A 17,479-nucleotide genomic window follows, 5' to 3' on the forward strand; every position below is an offset into this window, starting at 1 on the left:
GGCCAATTGATAACGGATCCGTTACATGTGTGATACGACCCCACGTGCCGAGGGGCGACACGTGTGCCAAGGGCAGTTGGCGAGGGTGTGAAGTTACCTTTGATGGTGTTTTGTTTATCCCAAGACGTGACGCATCGGCCCATAGGTGAGGAAATGATAAAGTATCGTCTAGCGTTGATGGGTGTCGCAGGAAGAGATTTAAAAGCATTTCTATTTTAATAATTTTTCGAAGCAATATTATAACCACAGGCAAATCGTCTGATTTTATCCAGTGTATAAAAGCAAAAACTGCGGTTTTTAATGTGAAGTAAGGGGTTGAAAGACCGGAACTAGGGTGGAAACAAACGCGACACTATTGGTGCGTCCTGCACAGGTGTTGCATAAAGAAAGAGGTTCCCAGAGGCAAATCATCTGGTATTTTGAGTGAAATTTATATCGTTCTGATTAACCAAAATTCATGAATTAATCAGCCAGGTAAAGGTTTCCTTCAAAATTCCTGCATACATTTAGATAAAGGTCATGTAGACGTCTGCAAGGTCACTCGAAACACTTTTCCATAACAGATTTCATGTGATTAATTTTGAAATACATAACATCAGCATTCCAGTAAAATTCGAAATAAAAACACTTTTTAAAGGTAATTTATTAAACCAATATCTAGGGGCGAAAATGTGGGTTTCGGTGCAAAGGAAATTAATGTGGATTTTACGGTGCTCAATACGTAGTAGGTACGTCACTGGTATATGACAATATTTTAGGCGCCAGCAATTTTTCTAATTTTCGAAGTGCGTTTTTTTTTAGATAATTTACAGTAGTGAGTACACACTAAATCAGTGGCGTATCACATCAGATTAATGTATCTTCTATTAAAAAATTTTGTTGGTACTAATTTTTATTTAAAAATCGTTTTCAGCAGTATTATTTCATTTTAAGATTATTGGGACGGAGGAAAGAATAGTGTTTATTCCAATAACTTCAATTTAGATGTTTTGAACCTTTTTTTTTAATTAAATTAGTTTTGTTTTATTTGAGAATTATGCATCTTTACCAATGACTTCCGAACGAAATCGACTAAATATTGAGAAAAAATTCTGACATTTTCAAATCGATTGCTTAACAAACAGTTGTGCAACAAAGCCCATATTAGTAAAGCGTTAAACACATATTTAAAGTACCTACAAGAGAGGAAAATTTTATAAATTTGTACCTGCCCACATAGATCTTTTTCACTAACGATTTTCGACACGAGCAATCGTTTAATTGGTAAGAATAAAATTTCCACCCTTATTACCTAGAAAACACTGGCGTAACCGAGTAATATTTGCTAGGGTGACAAACAGATTTTAAAAAGATTCGTACTAAATCTGATAAAACGAATTTTGAATACATTGACGTATCGTCGTATTTTTCGACAATTTTTAGAAGTAATTTCGACAACATAATGCAATTCTTTTCCTTTCATTTGGTTTGCTGAAAGGGTTTTATCCGAAAAAAATTAACGCGTAGTGTTTTGCAGTCAGAGGCGGATCTTTGGGGAAATAGTTCGCGCGTAACACCAAACTTCCGGGCTGTATGTCCGTCACAATTAAACCAAAATTAATTTAAAATTTTTAGTTATTTATGGTACTTATTTTTAAAACACTAATTATAAAATAACTGTAACTACGTTTAACTATCTGGTTGTACTACAATTTTGTTCATTATGCCTTTAAAATCTGGCTACTAACGTTAATAAATATCTAAGCTAAATTAAAATCATTCAGTAATACAAAACCTATATTCTAATTAATTATATTCCACGTAGCTTCGGAAACCATGAAACTTAAAGCTCTGAATTTTAGAAATATACTCATACTGTATATACATACATAAAAATGAATACCTTATATGTAATGATATTTTTATTAATATATAGTGGATTCTTTTGCAGTGGGTGATTCAGGAGTGGCATTGTTAACACCATTGTTGTTATTAACGACATTGTTGTTTTGAGAGACTAGCGAAGCTGGCGTTGTTAGATTGGTAGTTACATTACTAGTTACGTTACTAGTAATATCATCGTCGTCATCATCATCGAAATCGTTGGCATCGGTTAATTTCTTAGCTGCAGCTTCTTGAGCTTTCCTGCAATCACCAGATTACATAGTCGCGGTAAAATATAAATAATAACCACCCTCACCTTTGCTGCTCTTCGTAGGTATTATTACGCATTAGGTCCTTCTGTTTCTCTTTCTGTCTCTTTTGCAAGAACAAGAAGGCCAAGTAAAGGAACAACAAGACCAGAGGGATAATAACCACAAAAATTATGCCTGAGGCTGTTGCTAGTTGTCTCTGAGAGTACTCTTGTTGGCCTAAGAAACAGGAAAATTTCAAAAAAGCTATACAAATACCCAGATATGGGAGATTGTGAGCTTAAATAAAACGCCACTTAAGGTACTATTCCGCAAACTAGGAATATACCTTGCAGTACTCATACCAACTTAAGCAAAAGAAGATTGAAAGCCGTTCCTAGCATGTGGAATTTCCCTTGAGGAATTGAATTTTGTACTTCATGTATTTTATTTTTCAGAATACAATAATTGTTATTATAAACTAAATATAAAAAAAATCATTAATTGAATACATACACTCCCAATAAACAATGAATATCATACTATTCTCTGTTGTTCTGGTTCTTATTACTATAGTGTCATAGTGTATCACAAGAAAGCGTGTGTTTGATCAGAAATTAAACTACCTAATATACCACTAAACGTAGGTTCAACATGCTAGGAATGTCCTTTGTTGATTAATTATTACGAGAAATTGTCCAAATATGAAAAATTGTTTAAGATTGAACTATCGTTAATTTTAAACATCTGTAACGATACTGCTCTGACTACTCATTCGGGCTCTATCTGCGGTACTCAGTTTAGTAGTTTGAGGGAATTTGTAAGTTGGCGAAACGCTGCTTTGCTGCGTAGTACTTTTAACAGGTACCGCATAATCATCAGAACCATAAGTCATCCTAGCTGGATTATTTTTCTGGGCATGAACAAGATCTGGTTGATTTTGAAAGGGTTGACTATAAACCAACGAACTGGGGGTAGGGCTGATCGGGGTTGCAGGCTCGAAGTCCGGCTCATTAGGATCGATTTGTTTGCTTTCAAATTCCGTATGTGGTAAACCCTCCAATGGTTCATGGGTTCTATAGCTCTTATCATAGCTACGTCGTTTTTTGAAAGTGCTGTCGGTGCTAGAACGGTCGCTACTAGGGCTACTGAATGCTGTTTCGGCGGGGCTCAAACTACGCCCCAGAAGGGAGGTGGGTTTTTGGTACTCCCATGAACCCTCGCGGCTGTCTAAGTATCTTAAATACACCATATAGGCCAAGTACGCGATTATTATTAGTAATGGTATGAGTACTAGAAAGACTATTCCTGAGGCTACGGCTAGTTGGCGTTGGGAGTATTCTTGTTGACCTAGAGGAGTAAAATTTTCTATGTAAACTCCATTATGTCACTGAGTACAGATGTAATTACGTAAATTCTTGTGTGACCGTTAGCATTTCAATAATCGGATATAGAAACGTACTGTATAGAATCTAATATACTTATCGAGCAATAACTGGTAGTTTCACTTAAAATTTAAATTTACAATATGCCTTTGAGTTTTGTAAGTTGAAAGCTCCAAAGGATCTCTCTATGTGTCACTGTTAATGTGGGGACTTAATTCACTTAATGTAAAGAATTCCCACAAGAAATCACGATTAAAGGAGAATTCATTGTTCTTTAAATGTGGTGCGTCATAGGTATCTGGAGGGCTTTAAGGAATTTAAAGGTGCACTATGTAGAATGTTTAGAAAATCATAAACAAAATGCAAAAATAATAACATTTAACTGCCAATGAAGCTTTGACTATTGTGATGAGACCACAATGCATTTTTGACAAATGGGCATTTAATTTTACAAAGTCCAAAAACTAACTGTCCAGAATTTTCGAATGTATATGTAGTTCTGATTAGGTCAGGTTCATCGGCAGTATCTCAAATTGACGAAAACGAGAGTGAATTTTTCAAAACTCTATCGAAAAAACTTTACTTAGTAATATTTAATTGAACTCAATGAGCATCTTGAAGCAGCAAACGCTCTGTAAAAGCAAACTCGATCTTACGTAAGCACTGTGTGTATCCATACTCTGGAATATCCCACTGGCCACTCGCCGTACAAGTCCTTCTGGGATCTCCGACCAAGACAAAATCTTGCTCACACTCAAAAGTCACTCGAATACCAGGAATGAAGAAGAACGAACTCTTTCTACCAAATCTTGGAGTGGGCAAAACACCACACGAAATCACCTTAAAAACCCTGAATCACAGACAAATTCTAAAATAACCTGTGGTTTATACCTTCTTTCTAGAAATTTCCTTGTACTCATAAATCGTAGATTTATAATTTTGGGTGTAATGTGCCAGGTCCCTGTTCAAAGTCATGGCGTAATCATAATAGCACTCATACATTTTGGTACTGCAAACTTCGTATGTCCTCGTAATTTGATTGGATCTATTAGCTGGGATTATTTCCTCGGGGGTCATGTAAAATACCGGCACAAACGACTTATTATTGAAATTTGAGGAAGTTTGCCCATTTTCCCTTAAAAATAATGCTCGTCCTCTTTGGTTATCCAAAACATCATCTACCATCCACTGCTTTCCGAAATCTTTGTAAACTCTTTCCATATCATTCACATTGGTGGCGACGCTGACTTTAGTACCATCAGGCAATGTGAAATCATCTTCTTTGTTGAAACTGAAATTACCGAGTAGACCTGCTGTTTTGTTGATAAATGACCAAGGCAGAAACACCCTGGTTGTCATGTAGCCTTGATTATCCAACACTTCAACTCCCACCCCATTATCGAACATCATTATAACTTCGGATTGATTAAGAATGTACGTAGGGGTGTAGACAGTGACTCCAGGGAAGTGTTGGAATTTCAATGAGGGTCTGTCAAAGTATATGCGTTTTCCGTCGGCGATAACATCCAAGCGATACCTCCATCTATCAAAGAATTACCTATATAATTTGCAAGGTAGGACATGACAAGGATTACTTTACCTAGCGTATTCTGGTCGTCTTCGAACTTCAATTATAGTAGAAGAATTTCCTCTAGCTGCAACGGACGTTAGTTGAGTCGCTCTAACTTCTCCATACATGTTGGGGTCCATCTGCTCAAATCTGCCTTGTACTTCAATGTTGTTCAACTTGGTCTGGGATTTGACTAAAACGAATTCTCCTTTTCCATTAAAAGTGTATTCCAAGTCATCGAAAGTCACTACGTGAGGGTCGCCGTAGATACCAGCAATTCCTGAGAAAAGATACGTTTGTATATTACCCTGGATTTTTCGATTTAAATCAAATTAAGCTAATCTTACAAAGTGAGTTAAAATCAAGGTAACTAGTGAGGTATCAAGGAATGAATAATGGTCTGAAACTGAAATTAAATATTCAACATGTTAACATACCTGGAGCTTGATAGGCCACACAATCTTGGCTGGGCCTTCTCTCAAATCTCACAGTCTCACATCCAACTGCCTGTTCGTCCTGCCACAAACAACATAAATATTTAGGAACCATGTCGTGGAACCATTGGGACAAAGTCGGCACTTTGGTGGCCTCCTGGTAGGGCATCAGCCCCAAATTGTGACACCTTTTCGGACTTGATCCCCACTGCTGATCGTAGGACAACATGAGGAAGTGGTTTTTGTCGTAGCAACACTGCTGTTCTGAACCTTCCAGCCTGGAAATAACTGATATCATATCTGTATAACGCAGAAAAATATATTTGTTACGTGGGAGAACCAGTTTTGACACAATGCACTGCTTGGTTGTTGTAATAACAAGTAGGATTTGAATCTTTGTCACAGTCAAAGTCTGGCATGAACTTTCCTTTGTCAATTAGGGCTTGTTCTAGAGTGCAAGGACATTGGGCGAGCTCATGGGCGAAGTTCTTCAAGTACCTGTCAGTACGGAGCCATTCATCACAAAGCCTCCTGGGCCAATCTGATCCGTATATATTCTCCCATTGCCAGCCGAAGTACCATCCCAAAGGAATGGGTCTTTATTCCGTAATAATAATTGAAATTATTTATTCAGAGATGAAGCAAAGAGATTACCTGCTCCATACAACAGGGACGATTGTGGCTGCCGCAGAAGTAGAAGATGTAGTGATACCACTATAATCGTACTGAATTGGAATAGACTCAGTTAAATTGATCTGCAGAAATCCAAATTTCATATCGGTCAAAAATGTGTTTTCCCTGTTTCGGTATTGAGAGGGAACTATGGTATATTCTCCACTGTTTTGGACATTATCAGCGATGTCTGTAACGTTATTTTTGTATGAATTGAACTTAGGTTCAGTTTAGTTTGCACCAACCAGTAATGTAATATAGCTGTGGCCTTATTGTAGTTTCCCTATAGCCCCACAAGGAAATCCTGATGTTGGAATTTTCATTCGCGGTCAAGTTGTACTTTTCCCAAGTAATTTTTATTTCGGATGGCGATTTTTCGTGCACTTTCATGTCTTTGAAATAGATCTTTTGTGTGGCAGTAGCAGGGGTTTCTAATTTCAAATGAAAGGTTACACTCCGACCTACATATTACTAAACGCACTTACCCACATAGTAGCGACCCTTCCATTTGTAAGTCCCCGGCCCTATGGCGATTTCAAACCTAACGTAACCCTCTACCATCAAAGCAGGTTGAACGCAAATTGCTCTGTTCCTGCTTACAATGGTGCCATACACCACATCAGCAACATCAAACTTGCAAATAACTCGGTCAGCGGGATCAAAACATGGTCCTGTGATATTGACCACTGTCCCTCCCAACATGTTACCGGACTCCGGTGCAAACATCAATGGCAAATTAGCTCCATCTGTGAATTTTAATTTACAAAATGTTTGAAGAATGTTCATTTACATGCCTATGTCTTTATTGCAAGTTCCGACTAAAATATTTTCGTCGATCCTAAACAAATGTCTTCCAGGAAATCCATTGGCATAACCTCTTCCCGTAAGATCTCTGATTACAGATGCCTGGCTGTAAGGCGAATATTCCCAGTTTCTAGTCCCATTACCTTTAAATTTTATGAATAATTGAATGTTGCTTTTATTATTTGATTTCGTATTAATTACCAGCATTAAATCCTACATAAGCGGGAACACCCCCTTCTCCTTTTCGTGTGTCACCCCCAGCCTCAGTGTGGGTAGTCCAGGCGAGATTCTGATAGTTGAACATGGCGTAAGTGTAGACCTCGTCAGTAGCTAATACCATTTGAAAAGTGTTGGTCTGGAAGCAAATTTGTAGTGTTGGGTTCATTAGACATTTTGCAATTATTTACCTGGTACAAAGCGTTCGCAAATCCTCCATTGAAAGAAACATTCTTCCAAGTAATAATGATCGCATGCTTAGGGTCAAAAGTCTCAGATCCAATAACACCTTCACGAATATCCCACTTCAACCTCTCTCGAATTTCCACCCCCATTTGATCATTTCTACTCCGCAAGTCCCTCTCCATTCTGAAGTACATTCCCGGCTTTCGCCTATCTTCATCTTCATCATTTAAATTCCCTAAAGAAATCTTGTTCGGTTATCCATAATAAAATGAAAAGGAAAATCTTACCAATTCTGCATTTGCTGAAAAATATCCCAATGAAAGCAGGATCGTTAACTCTGGGCCAGTCCCTCACGGGAAACACCAGAGGGTAATTGTAGTTCGGGGGAGGGTCGCTGAATTCGAGATACCCGTTCAGGGACACTCTGGTGTAATTATATCTGAATCCATAGAAGGGAAGTTGGAAGTTCAAATTTTTGTGTACCTAATGGGGTGAATTATTAGAGATTGCAGGATAATATGGAGTTCAAGTACTTGAGGGGATGAAGACTGAATTTCTTTCTGATAATCTCCTTCGTTGTCGACGTTGCCACCTTTGTCATAATATGGGTACATGAAGAGCTTTCTTATTTGCTGTAGACGGGCTTCTGTGATCGTATAGGGAGTTCCAGAGCCGCCCCTTTGGTCAGTATCCGGGGGGGCCACATGAGACGTCATGGGATCTAAAATGAATAAACATATTGCCCAATTTTTTAATGGAAAGTGAGACATTTGATTAATCATATATGCTTGTTTAGAAAGGTTGCTTATCTGTCCTCATTTTTAGCTATGCGTAGAATAAATAAGATAAGGATAATTATTGTGTTATTAAACCTATTGGGAATGGCGTAATTTTTAGTTTTGTCTAATTTCTTAAAAATTTACAATATACGAGCAGGAAATAAATATGGTTTTGGTGACTCAAAATAATTATAATAATTATCCAATTAATTCCTTTATTTGAGTCATCAAAATTTCCTAGTAAATATCGCTTTATCAATGACCAAACTTTATCCATAATTTCCTGAAGTATTTTGTAGTAACATGTTCGGAAATTATCACACAAAACTAACCGTAATCCGCTTCGTAAGTATACTGTCCCATTCTCGTTAGACTATGCAGGGTATGCAATGGAGCATCATCAGATGGAGCGGGTTCGTCCTCCCCTCCTGCCTGAAGGGGTAGAACATCCGATGCCGCCGGATCATCGTTAGTGTTGCTAGTTTCGGGGTTAGGGACTGGGGGATCTACGGGTTGCTCATCTACGACAAACAAAGCATGTTAGAGGGAATGTCCACATTTCTTTTCAACATACACAGAAATGTGGCTATGCCCAATATGAGTGTATTCAAGTTAGTATTATTAAAATAAAAGTGGTTAAAAATAGTCTTGCAATGGTATAATTGTGTGTTAACATGCAGAATGAGATGATGAAACTGATAAATTTTTCGTACACGAGGAAGTTTCTGGGTTAGTTCAGGTTAGTAACAGGTAGATGAGTTTATGCAGGATGGAATTACCATGTGAAAGAAATTCAGTATCTTTATATTTCGTCATCTGTGGTAAAATAACGAAACGTCAATTTTACAGTCTGAAATTAAATCCTGTAACGTAAAACTTTCATCCCTAAATTCAACCCCCTTTGTGTTACCATTGCCCCCATCGAATTTTTTAATTGGTAGTTTGAGTTTGTGATACTCCACTTCAAATGTTCTTTCATTCTTTGCCTAAAATTGGTATGGTTTTGCACTGTATTTTCAAAGATTAATCGGAAAAAAAATTCATGCATTTGACGAAATTCTCTACAAAAAACGAAAAACTTATTAACCAGAACCACTTTGTTATTAATAATGTAATAAAATAGCAAATCAATTTGAATGTACCTCGACTTAAATTTTCCAAATCGATGCTTAGGGAAGCGAGGATCGCTAGAATGGCCAGCACAATCACCTGATCTTACTCTACTAGAGTTCTTCTTACGGGGGATATGTGAACAACACGGTGTACAAAACTAAACCACCCGATCTAGCTGACTCAAAAAGAAGAACAACGCTTGCGATTAGATCGGTTACGCCTCAGATATTGATTAAAGTTAGAAGACATTTTTTACTTACTGTTAGAATACTGCTTGAGGTTCGAGGCATGCATTTTGAACATTTCACAACAAATCGAGATCGATTTGTTTTATTATTTTGTAACATTATCAATAACGAAATAATATTAGTTATTAAGTTTTAACTTTATTGAAGAGAATGTCATCAATTTCGGGAATTTTTTTTCTACCATTCTTTGCAACAGTTTTAAACTAGAGCAGCTTTGAACAGAGAATAAAGAGACCTTTCAATTGAGGTACCACAAACTCATACTTCCAATTTAAAAATTTGGACGCTGCAATCGTCACGCATAGAGAGGTATGTTTGTGGATAAAATATTTACGTTACAGGATGTAATTTCAGAATCTAAAATTGACGAGTTGCAGTATTTTCTTTTTACATGTGTCGAAATGTGCAGTTCCACCCTGTATGATGGTACATTTAGGATATATTAAGTATTCCCCGCTCTCGAAAACAAAACACTAGCAGCAAATCCTTTAACATCATCCCAAAGTGTGTACATGTCTTATGATGAAAATTAAATAAAATAGAAAATATGTCATTGTTGGTGATTCACATGGCCGCACAGAGCACTACAAACAATCCCCACAACCACCAAATTGGAAGGGAGAGGAACTACGCCCAGTTATCATTAAAATCGTGCCTCATTTCATCATATTATACCTGTTTCAGATCGTACAAACGCTATCAGCATCCCAGATAATAAACAAATGATTCATTATTGATTAAAACTATAAGATATAAGAGCGTTTAATTACGACACAAAGAATTGAAAAAAGTACTTATTTTAACCAACATTAAGGTTTTTAGGTACACTAAAAACTTCTCCCTCCTCAGTTATAGCTAAGAAAAATGAATTTTCATCCAATAAAAAGAACTTTTTCATAAAAGTACTAATCTCCTCAGCCACACCTCAATGATAAACGTAAGTACTGTAATCCATCAGTTTCACACCACATACAAATCCATTTTTTTTTACACTTACCAGTATTATTGGTCTGGGGAACCGCTTCTCCGTCTGCAACTCCTGGATCCCCTTCTGCAGGCACTGGTTGTCCAGAATTTTCTCCAAAGTCCACATTCACTCCTGGAACAGGTTCCACGTCATTATCGGAGTCTATATTGTCACCTGCAGGATCTTGGGTACGCGTATAGGGTATACACAAAACTACTAAAAAAACTACCCCTATCAAATATCTAAGTTCCATGGCGGAACTGCAGCAGATAAAAGTATTAGAAAAGAGAGACCATAAGGTAATGAAACAACCTGTTTGCTAAGATGGCTGATTAATGATATGTTGGGTTCGAAGTGCCTAATCAGTTATCTCGCTAGATTACGTTATCTATAGGTTGAATATTCAAGGTGTATACGTTTTTCGTAGAATAATCGTTTTTATTTCATATCCAGAAATAAATTTTTGCTGCCAGTGTTTCAGGGTTTATCATACATTACTGATTATAGTGTTCTATATTAACCTTCACATTGGACACAATTATTTTAATAGTTGCAACGATATTCCTAAAATAAATAGGCATTAAATAACAGTTACATAGTCATGAAACACGTTTTTTATGTTTCAAAGAATTCGACGATTATTCATTGAAAAATTTAAAGGGGATTTGAACTTCCTGATGTTTCAAATACTACCCTTATTTCGTAGCAAGTTTTCCTTCGCAGATGAGGAATTTCCATGAAAATCTTAGAGTCCTAGTTAAAAGAAAATAGAAATAGGCTCTAATTTTCTATTTAGCAAAAAGATTAAATTGCGAAATATAGCCAACAAGATAAATGTAGCCAATATAAAAATGAAGGGTTCGTAATGGCAGGCAACCCAGCATACACATTTACTAATCAAAGAGAGTGTTCGATCTTCTAGGTTCATCAGGCAGAATTCCTTAATAAGCTATTGTTGCCTACTGGAAAATTTCCTCCGCACGCCCCTGTTTTTTAAATTACTTGTAGGTAAATCTCTAGATAAGATAAAAATCAGTAAAATATGTAGCAATTATGTTTGTTTTGAATTTAAAAAAAATGAGAAAATGTGATGATCATTTATCGCAATTTTTGTTATGTGTAATATGCTGAATAATAATCTGCTATGCTCTTTCTGGTAAATTTGTTCCGTGCAACACTGACTCCTGCGTGAAAAATTGCCCGATTGTGAGACGATTTTTAGGCCCTGTTTATTTCTTAAAGCTTATCATTGTCAGTGGCGTAGTACGTCTCATTCAAATAATTTGCGAAAACACTTCTTGATAAATTCTTTCATTTACCTCTATTATTTATTTTTTAAGAAATTTGTTCAATAATGCCCTATTATTGTTGGTAACAAATAAGCTACTTTAGCACCAGTTGTCAAGCTTTATAGAAGAGAGTGAAGGAGTGTGTTTCATTATAAAGAAATTTGAAATAAATTTTTACAATTTTTTCGTATACATATACATATCATACATGCATTCTCTATTAAATCTCCTCGATACGTTGCTAATTTTTTACTAACCAATGGGTTTTTATTTGTAGTACGAATTTTCAGGCGTTGAGGCTGTAGGAAATTAGTAACGTAGTATATTGCACAAATTAGGTAGATTATAGGACGTGTTTTAAATTCTAAACTCCTTCCAAAAAATCAGTGGCGTAGTATGTCTCTCTTAAGGCAAATACCTTCGAAATTAATGGAACTTTGCAGGCTTAAAGTTTGTTCTGCTTTGACAAAATGAGTTTTAAATCTTATGACAACAGGCTTCGGACTTCTCGAGGATTCACCAATACTTCAAAAATATTTTAATGAATTATATGAGGATATTCAAAGCTAATTTCATTACTAAAAAGAATTCTTCAAAAATCAATTCAAAAAAATAACTTGTTTATTATTACCAGCAAAAAAAATTCCTCAACAATATTAATTATGCAAATACATATTTTTCTAAACGCCTAAAATTGTACGTGGAAAAAATCACGGCCCTTTTGCAATAAACTTATATATATCTTCTCCATAAATCATCCCCAAAGGCTTCTCAATTTTATCGGTCCCAGATCCTACAAAAACCAAAACCGACAATTATTTTACCAATAATTACTCAAAATTTGAAACTCACCAGATATTTCCACGATCACAGCAAATCTGTCCCCTTCAATAATTCTAAATGCTCTTCCCAATATGGAGTTATTTTCCAGTTTAGGCAAAATCCTTGTCGTACATCTCTCAATCAAATCTGTGGGTCTCAACAATCCTGAAATGATTTTATTTCTTATTATGTCACAAGTGACTGTCCCCAACATGCTCCTGAAAAACATTTTTAATCATATTAAAATTTGTCATGATGTGAAAAATTGCAAACCCATTGGACAAAATGACAATTGCATCGCTCTTTTTCTGAGTTTCCAAACGATTCAAAACAGACTCTAGAGTAACTGTGCTGTCGATTAATTCAGGTTTCCTATAAGGGATGCTAGAGACTGGCTTCTCCCACCACCTAAATGATTATTTTCTCAAATGATGCTTTTGTTTTTAATGATCAATGCGAACCATAAGTTGTTTTTATTCACGCAAGGTTGATAGGCTTTAGCCTCCATCCAGCGATCAGAAACAAATTTCGTCATATAATTCCTTATGCTGTCGGGAAGAAAAACAACCACATTTTGTCCTTTCTTCAGACCTTTGGCAGCTCTAACTGCAGCTGCAACTGCAGCTCCCGAACTCATTCCTAAAGTAACGAAAGTAATACTTTGTAGCTTTCATTCCTGAAACTTACCAACAAGCAATCCTTCGTCCTTTATCAATCTTCTGCCCATGGGGAGAGATTCCAAATCGTTAGTTTTTATCCAGTAGTCGCAGACTCCTTGGTCTAGGGTTCCTGGTACGAACTCATAGCCAATTCCTGTGGGTATATTTATATTTAAAAAATTTAGATTTAATGACGATTCCCAGACCTTCAACTTCCCAGAATTTGACATCGCTCTGGTTGAGGGATTCGGGGTAAGCAAACTGGGATCCTTCAGGATCGAACCCAACAATTTTGGTTTGTGGTGAGACTTCCTTGAATTTCCTACCTATTCCTGTAACTGTTCCTCCAGTTCCTCCTCCAAAAACCTATTAGAAATAATTTTGTTTAAAAGTTTACTTGAGATTTAAGTTATGTACAATCATATCCACTTTATTGTCTAGTTGCTGCAAGATCTCATTTGCCGTAGTGTCGTAATGGGTCAGTGGATTACCCGGGTGGTTGAACTGAAATGTTATGATTTCAAAATTACTTTCAGTTGAACTATGTTATCAATCAACCTGGTCGAAGATAAAAGAATTTGGAGTTTCTTTATGTATTTGATATACAGTCCCAAACATTCCGTCTTTATCAGCCGCTGCCTTGTTCACTGGAACTCTCACTACTTTAGCTCCCAGAGAAGTTATTACCGCTTCTTTTTCCTCAGATATCTTCTCTGACATCACTATAATGCAATTATAACCTTTAAGAGAGGAAATTAATGCGATAGCAATGCCAGTATTCCCAGACGAAGGTTCAATTATGGTCATTCCAGGCTTAATCAACCCCTGAGCCTCCGCGTCCTCAAACATGCGTTTTACCATTCGGTCCTTGATTGATCCCCCAGGGTTGAGAAACTCGCATTTTGCATCTAATTTTGTGTGTTCATAATAATAATAAATAATAATAAATCAATAATAATTTACTCACAGATGTTGCACTCAAGTCCTTCTTCTCGAGGAATTTTATTCAATTTTACTAAGGGAGTGTGCCCAATCATGGATAAAATATCTGGAAAAACTCCATGTGTGTATTTAGCCTTCCTAAAATGGGTCTCAAATGTAAAAGGATTCAAAAGGAATTTTTCGATACTAACCAATCTTGTTTGGTATGAGGAGAAGGCACATTCTTCCCCAAACTCTCCCTCCACGTGCATTTCTTTACAATTCCAGGTTTGGTAAACTCCTTGTTTAATGGAGATATCCACACTAGATCGTTCTTCTTGTTGTTTACTGGGGCCATTATGTTGAAAACACCAGTTTCGTTGGTCTCTAAGTGAATTTATACGAACCACGACTAACCTGTTTATCAGTCACGATGATTAGTTCTGGCGGAACCGATACCAGATTAATCTGGTATCTTAGTACCATAGTCATTAAGAGAGCACACAACCATGCAGTTTTATGGTAATACCAGTACCACCATAAATTTCATTTGAAATTCTGATTTATACTGAAAATGATTATTTTAGAGAGGAGTTGATGAATGAAATTTCAAGAGATTAATTTAATTTTTAGATTATAAAGATAATAACGCATTAAATTTTATGTATAAGTATTTTTTTCTCGTGAGGACCTTGGTAGAGTATTTAATATTATTTATTCATATCAAGCTATTAATTAATCTTTGTTGACTTCTGGCTGGTTCACGAATATATAGCGCTTCTAAAAAGAATTGCAACACGTTTATAATTTTCATAAACATGATATTTTTCAAAATGCTTAAACACGTGTAATTTTATTTAAACAAAGGCATTTAATGTATTATTTTCGATGTTTAAATTTTTCATCCCTATCCAGCTCCCCTATTAACTTTTTATTTTCAAATGGAAAAGTACCTATTGTGGTATACCATATCAAAGGTAATTCTACAAAGAACACACCAGTATACTCAGAACTAAAATTAGATATACAGTTTCCTTAAAAAATTAAATTATTGAACACAAAGGAAAATAACTGACTATTACATCAAACAAAAATGAAATTTCTTCAATAAATTGGACTCCAGTAACAATTTGGCAATGCGTCAGTCATTCCTCGAACTCTTTTATGCCATTATTCAGTGTTGTTTCTATTATTAATTCAACCTATGTGTGAATTCTAAGACGTAAATCATCTAAATTTTGTGGTCTATTTTTGCGAACGGAACATTTTGAGATCCCACAAAAAAAATCGAGTGACGTAAGATCTGGAGATCGTGGTGACCATTCTATTGCGTCGCTTCTACCGATCTATTTCCTGGAGAAAATTTCATCAAGAGACTCTCACATAGCCATAGCATAAAGTGGTGGTGCACTACCGTGTTGAAACCAAATATTATTGGCTACTTGTTCCATCATGTTGTCGAAGGAAACTTGCTGTGATCCATGGATATGTTGTTTTGTAATAAATCCAAGGTGATGCAGTGTTTAAGTCACCCTGCTATGAAAAATGGACCGATCAACTGGTAGCCGATTATAACCATCCTTGCAATGAGTTTCTGGGTATGCTCTGTATGAGGATGCAGAGTCTGCATCTAATGAGGATTGCCTGTAGACTAGTAGCAACAATTGCGACGATGAATAGATCTATTTAAGCAGTATGTTGCTTCATCCAAAAATAAAATTCTATAAAAAAATTTATTATACTAAAAGTTTTTTTTGTTTAAATTCACAAAATCCCATCCTACGATTAAAATCTTTAAGCGTCAACTCTTGAGTAAGTAAAATTGTATTAGATGAAATTTTTCTCGCTTTAAAAGATTTCTTACTGATTTTCCAGATACATCAAGTTCATCGGCAAGTTTGCTGGTAGACAATATGGGGTTTTCATCGATAGGTAAAAGAATGTCTAGTGCATTATTGCCACCAGTTACTGTTTGACGTGTTCCAAATTTTGGAGCAGCTTTCGCAATTCCAGTTTATAGATTTTTTTTTATTAATTCGACGAACTACACTTCTATCAATAGGTCGATCTGGATATTTTTTTATTAAATATGAGGCACACCTCCTCGTGAGTTTTTTTGCGATCTGCAGACTCCAAAAAGATTGCATTTTCAATTATTTGCTTCTCAAAAAAACGATCCGTTTTTTTGATATTTTAATTATGGTAGATGCCAAACAACTGAATTCAAATACTAATTAATGCTATGGAAACCAAAATATTTTATATATAAAAAATTGTTTACATCGAACACGATTTGAAATTTCTGCCTCTTATTGTCCTTTTTTCATTCCCTTTCAAAATGAAACAAGAATGGACTGTGTGTATGGAAAGCAAAGATTAAAACTTTTAATTTTTTTAGGATCTGCACTTTGTTCTTTTTCTTTTAAGAAGATTGCAGATCCAATTTTTGTTTTGAGTATATCGTTGTATCCCTTATCGAATTACCTTTCATTTGACATACTACAATGGGTATCTTTCCCTTAGAAACTAAAAAGTTACTAGAGTAGCTGGATAAGCGTGAAAAGTTTGAATATCGAAAATAATGCATTAAATGCTCTTTTTAAGTAAAATTATACGTGTCCAAGCATTTTTTAAAGTATCGAATTTATGAATGTCATAAGTCTGTCGCAAAACTTTTTACAAGCGCTGTATAAAGAACAAGTATATTATCATTTACGTAGGCTTAAACTTTCTGAAGGCTGAATACATAAATAACGGACAGATACATATAAATTCTTACAGAAGTATCTTGAAGTTGGTACGTAAGATAAGTAATAGAGTTCCATTATCTCTTCCAAGAGAGTTCCATTTCATGACCTCCATATTTCAGGAAAATATCATTAATTTGCACAATTCATCAAAAATCAGGTTCGGTAGAATATACTGGATGCCCTAAATAAAATATTCTCAGTCATTTTCGAATTTTGGAACTCCGAGCGTCGATATCTCAGATGTTACTAGAGCGATTACCTCAAATATTATTGACTCACAGACTAATCTCTGCTTCTTATTATTGCAACGCCAGATTATAATGAAGCTAAAACACAGTAGCGTAGTGTAGTAGATAATATATAACGATTTTATTTGGTATGCCTGTATATTATAATTAACACAAATTCCCGAAATAAATAATATCCTTTTTTATTATATCTACGCTTGCGTATGTAGACTCATTGGAGTGAGTCGAATATATTATCTAGTAAAAATTTTCTGTGTGTTTATCTACTTATGCGCTAATCTTAAGTAATTCGCTGCTTCTCAGCT

The 17,479-nt window shown here is 35.7% G+C and overlaps 2 protein-coding genes across 3 annotated transcripts; both read right to left on the reverse strand.

Moving 5' to 3' along the window:
- Positions 1-1,596: 1,596 nt before the first annotated feature.
- Positions 1,597-10,828, reverse strand: mesh (sushi domain containing 2 mesh). Of its 2 annotated transcripts, XM_066290802.1 has the most exons (17): positions 10,516-10,827; positions 8,490-8,678; positions 7,912-8,099; positions 7,666-7,861; positions 7,384-7,613; positions 7,178-7,331; positions 6,967-7,119; positions 6,658-6,918; positions 6,418-6,603; positions 6,155-6,362; positions 5,831-6,097; positions 5,504-5,778; positions 5,097-5,346; positions 4,388-5,039; positions 4,153-4,336; positions 2,180-2,351; positions 1,597-2,124 (listed from the first exon to the last, which is right to left on the reverse strand). In XM_066290802.1, the coding sequence occupies exons 1-17, from the start codon at positions 10,736-10,738 to the stop codon at positions 1,905-1,907; spliced, it is 4,008 nt and encodes a 1,335-aa protein (XP_066146899.1). In that variant the 5' UTR covers positions 10,739-10,827; the 3' UTR covers positions 1,597-1,904. The 2 variants fall into 2 exon arrangements, with proteins under 2 accessions (XP_066146899.1, XP_066146893.1); XM_066290796.1 differs by lacking the exons at positions 1,597-2,124; positions 2,180-2,351 and adding an exon at positions 2,536-3,461 and having other exon boundaries at positions 10,516-10,828.
- A 1,549-nt stretch (positions 10,829-12,377) lies between these two features.
- Positions 12,378-14,714, reverse strand: LOC136343834 (cystathionine beta-synthase-like). The gene is made up of 10 exons (XM_066290804.1): positions 14,389-14,714; positions 14,223-14,335; positions 13,814-14,163; positions 13,673-13,759; positions 13,462-13,621; positions 13,284-13,409; positions 13,058-13,235; positions 12,870-13,004; positions 12,627-12,814; positions 12,378-12,567 (listed from the first exon to the last, which is right to left on the reverse strand). Exons 1-10 carry the CDS (start codon positions 14,532-14,534, stop codon positions 12,485-12,487), a joined length of 1,566 nt encoding a protein of 521 aa, XP_066146901.1. The 5' UTR covers positions 14,535-14,714; the 3' UTR covers positions 12,378-12,484.
- Between the last annotated feature and the right edge of the window lie 2,765 nt (positions 14,715-17,479).

Source organism: Euwallacea fornicatus, chromosome 1 (assembly GCF_040115645.1).
Source record: "Euwallacea fornicatus isolate EFF26 chromosome 1, ASM4011564v1, whole genome shotgun sequence".
In the NCBI taxonomy this organism is placed as follows: Eukaryota; Metazoa; Arthropoda; class Insecta; order Coleoptera; family Curculionidae; genus Euwallacea; species Euwallacea fornicatus.

What these genes read in the sequence shown, in the direction of transcription:
- mesh (XM_066290796.1), bottom strand. Translation starts at nt 10,738, where the DNA reads ATGGAACTTAGATATTTGATAGGGGTAGTTTTTTTAGTAGTTTTGTGT. An exon ending in TTATGTAGGATTTAATGCTG is followed by an intron (nt 7,120 to 7,177) that starts GTAATTAATACG and finishes TAAAATTTAAAG; the next exon opens with GTAATGGGACTAGAAACTGG. An exon ending in GAAGGGTCGCTACTATGTGG is followed by an intron (nt 6,604 to 6,657) that starts GTAAGTGCGTTT and finishes ATTTGAAATTAG; the next exon opens with AAACCCCTGCTACTGCCACA.
- LOC136343834 (XM_066290804.1), bottom strand. Translation starts at nt 14,534, where the DNA reads ATGGCCCCAGTAAACAACAAGAAGAACGATCTAGTGTGGATATCTCCA. An exon ending in CCTCATACCAAACAAGATTG is followed by an intron (nt 14,336 to 14,388) that starts GTTAGTATCGAA and finishes GACCCATTTTAG; the next exon opens with GAAGGCTAAATACACACATG. An exon ending in ATTCTTTTATCTTCGACCAG is followed by an intron (nt 13,760 to 13,813) that starts GTTGATTGATAA and finishes ATAACATTTCAG; the next exon opens with TTCAACCACCCGGGTAATCC.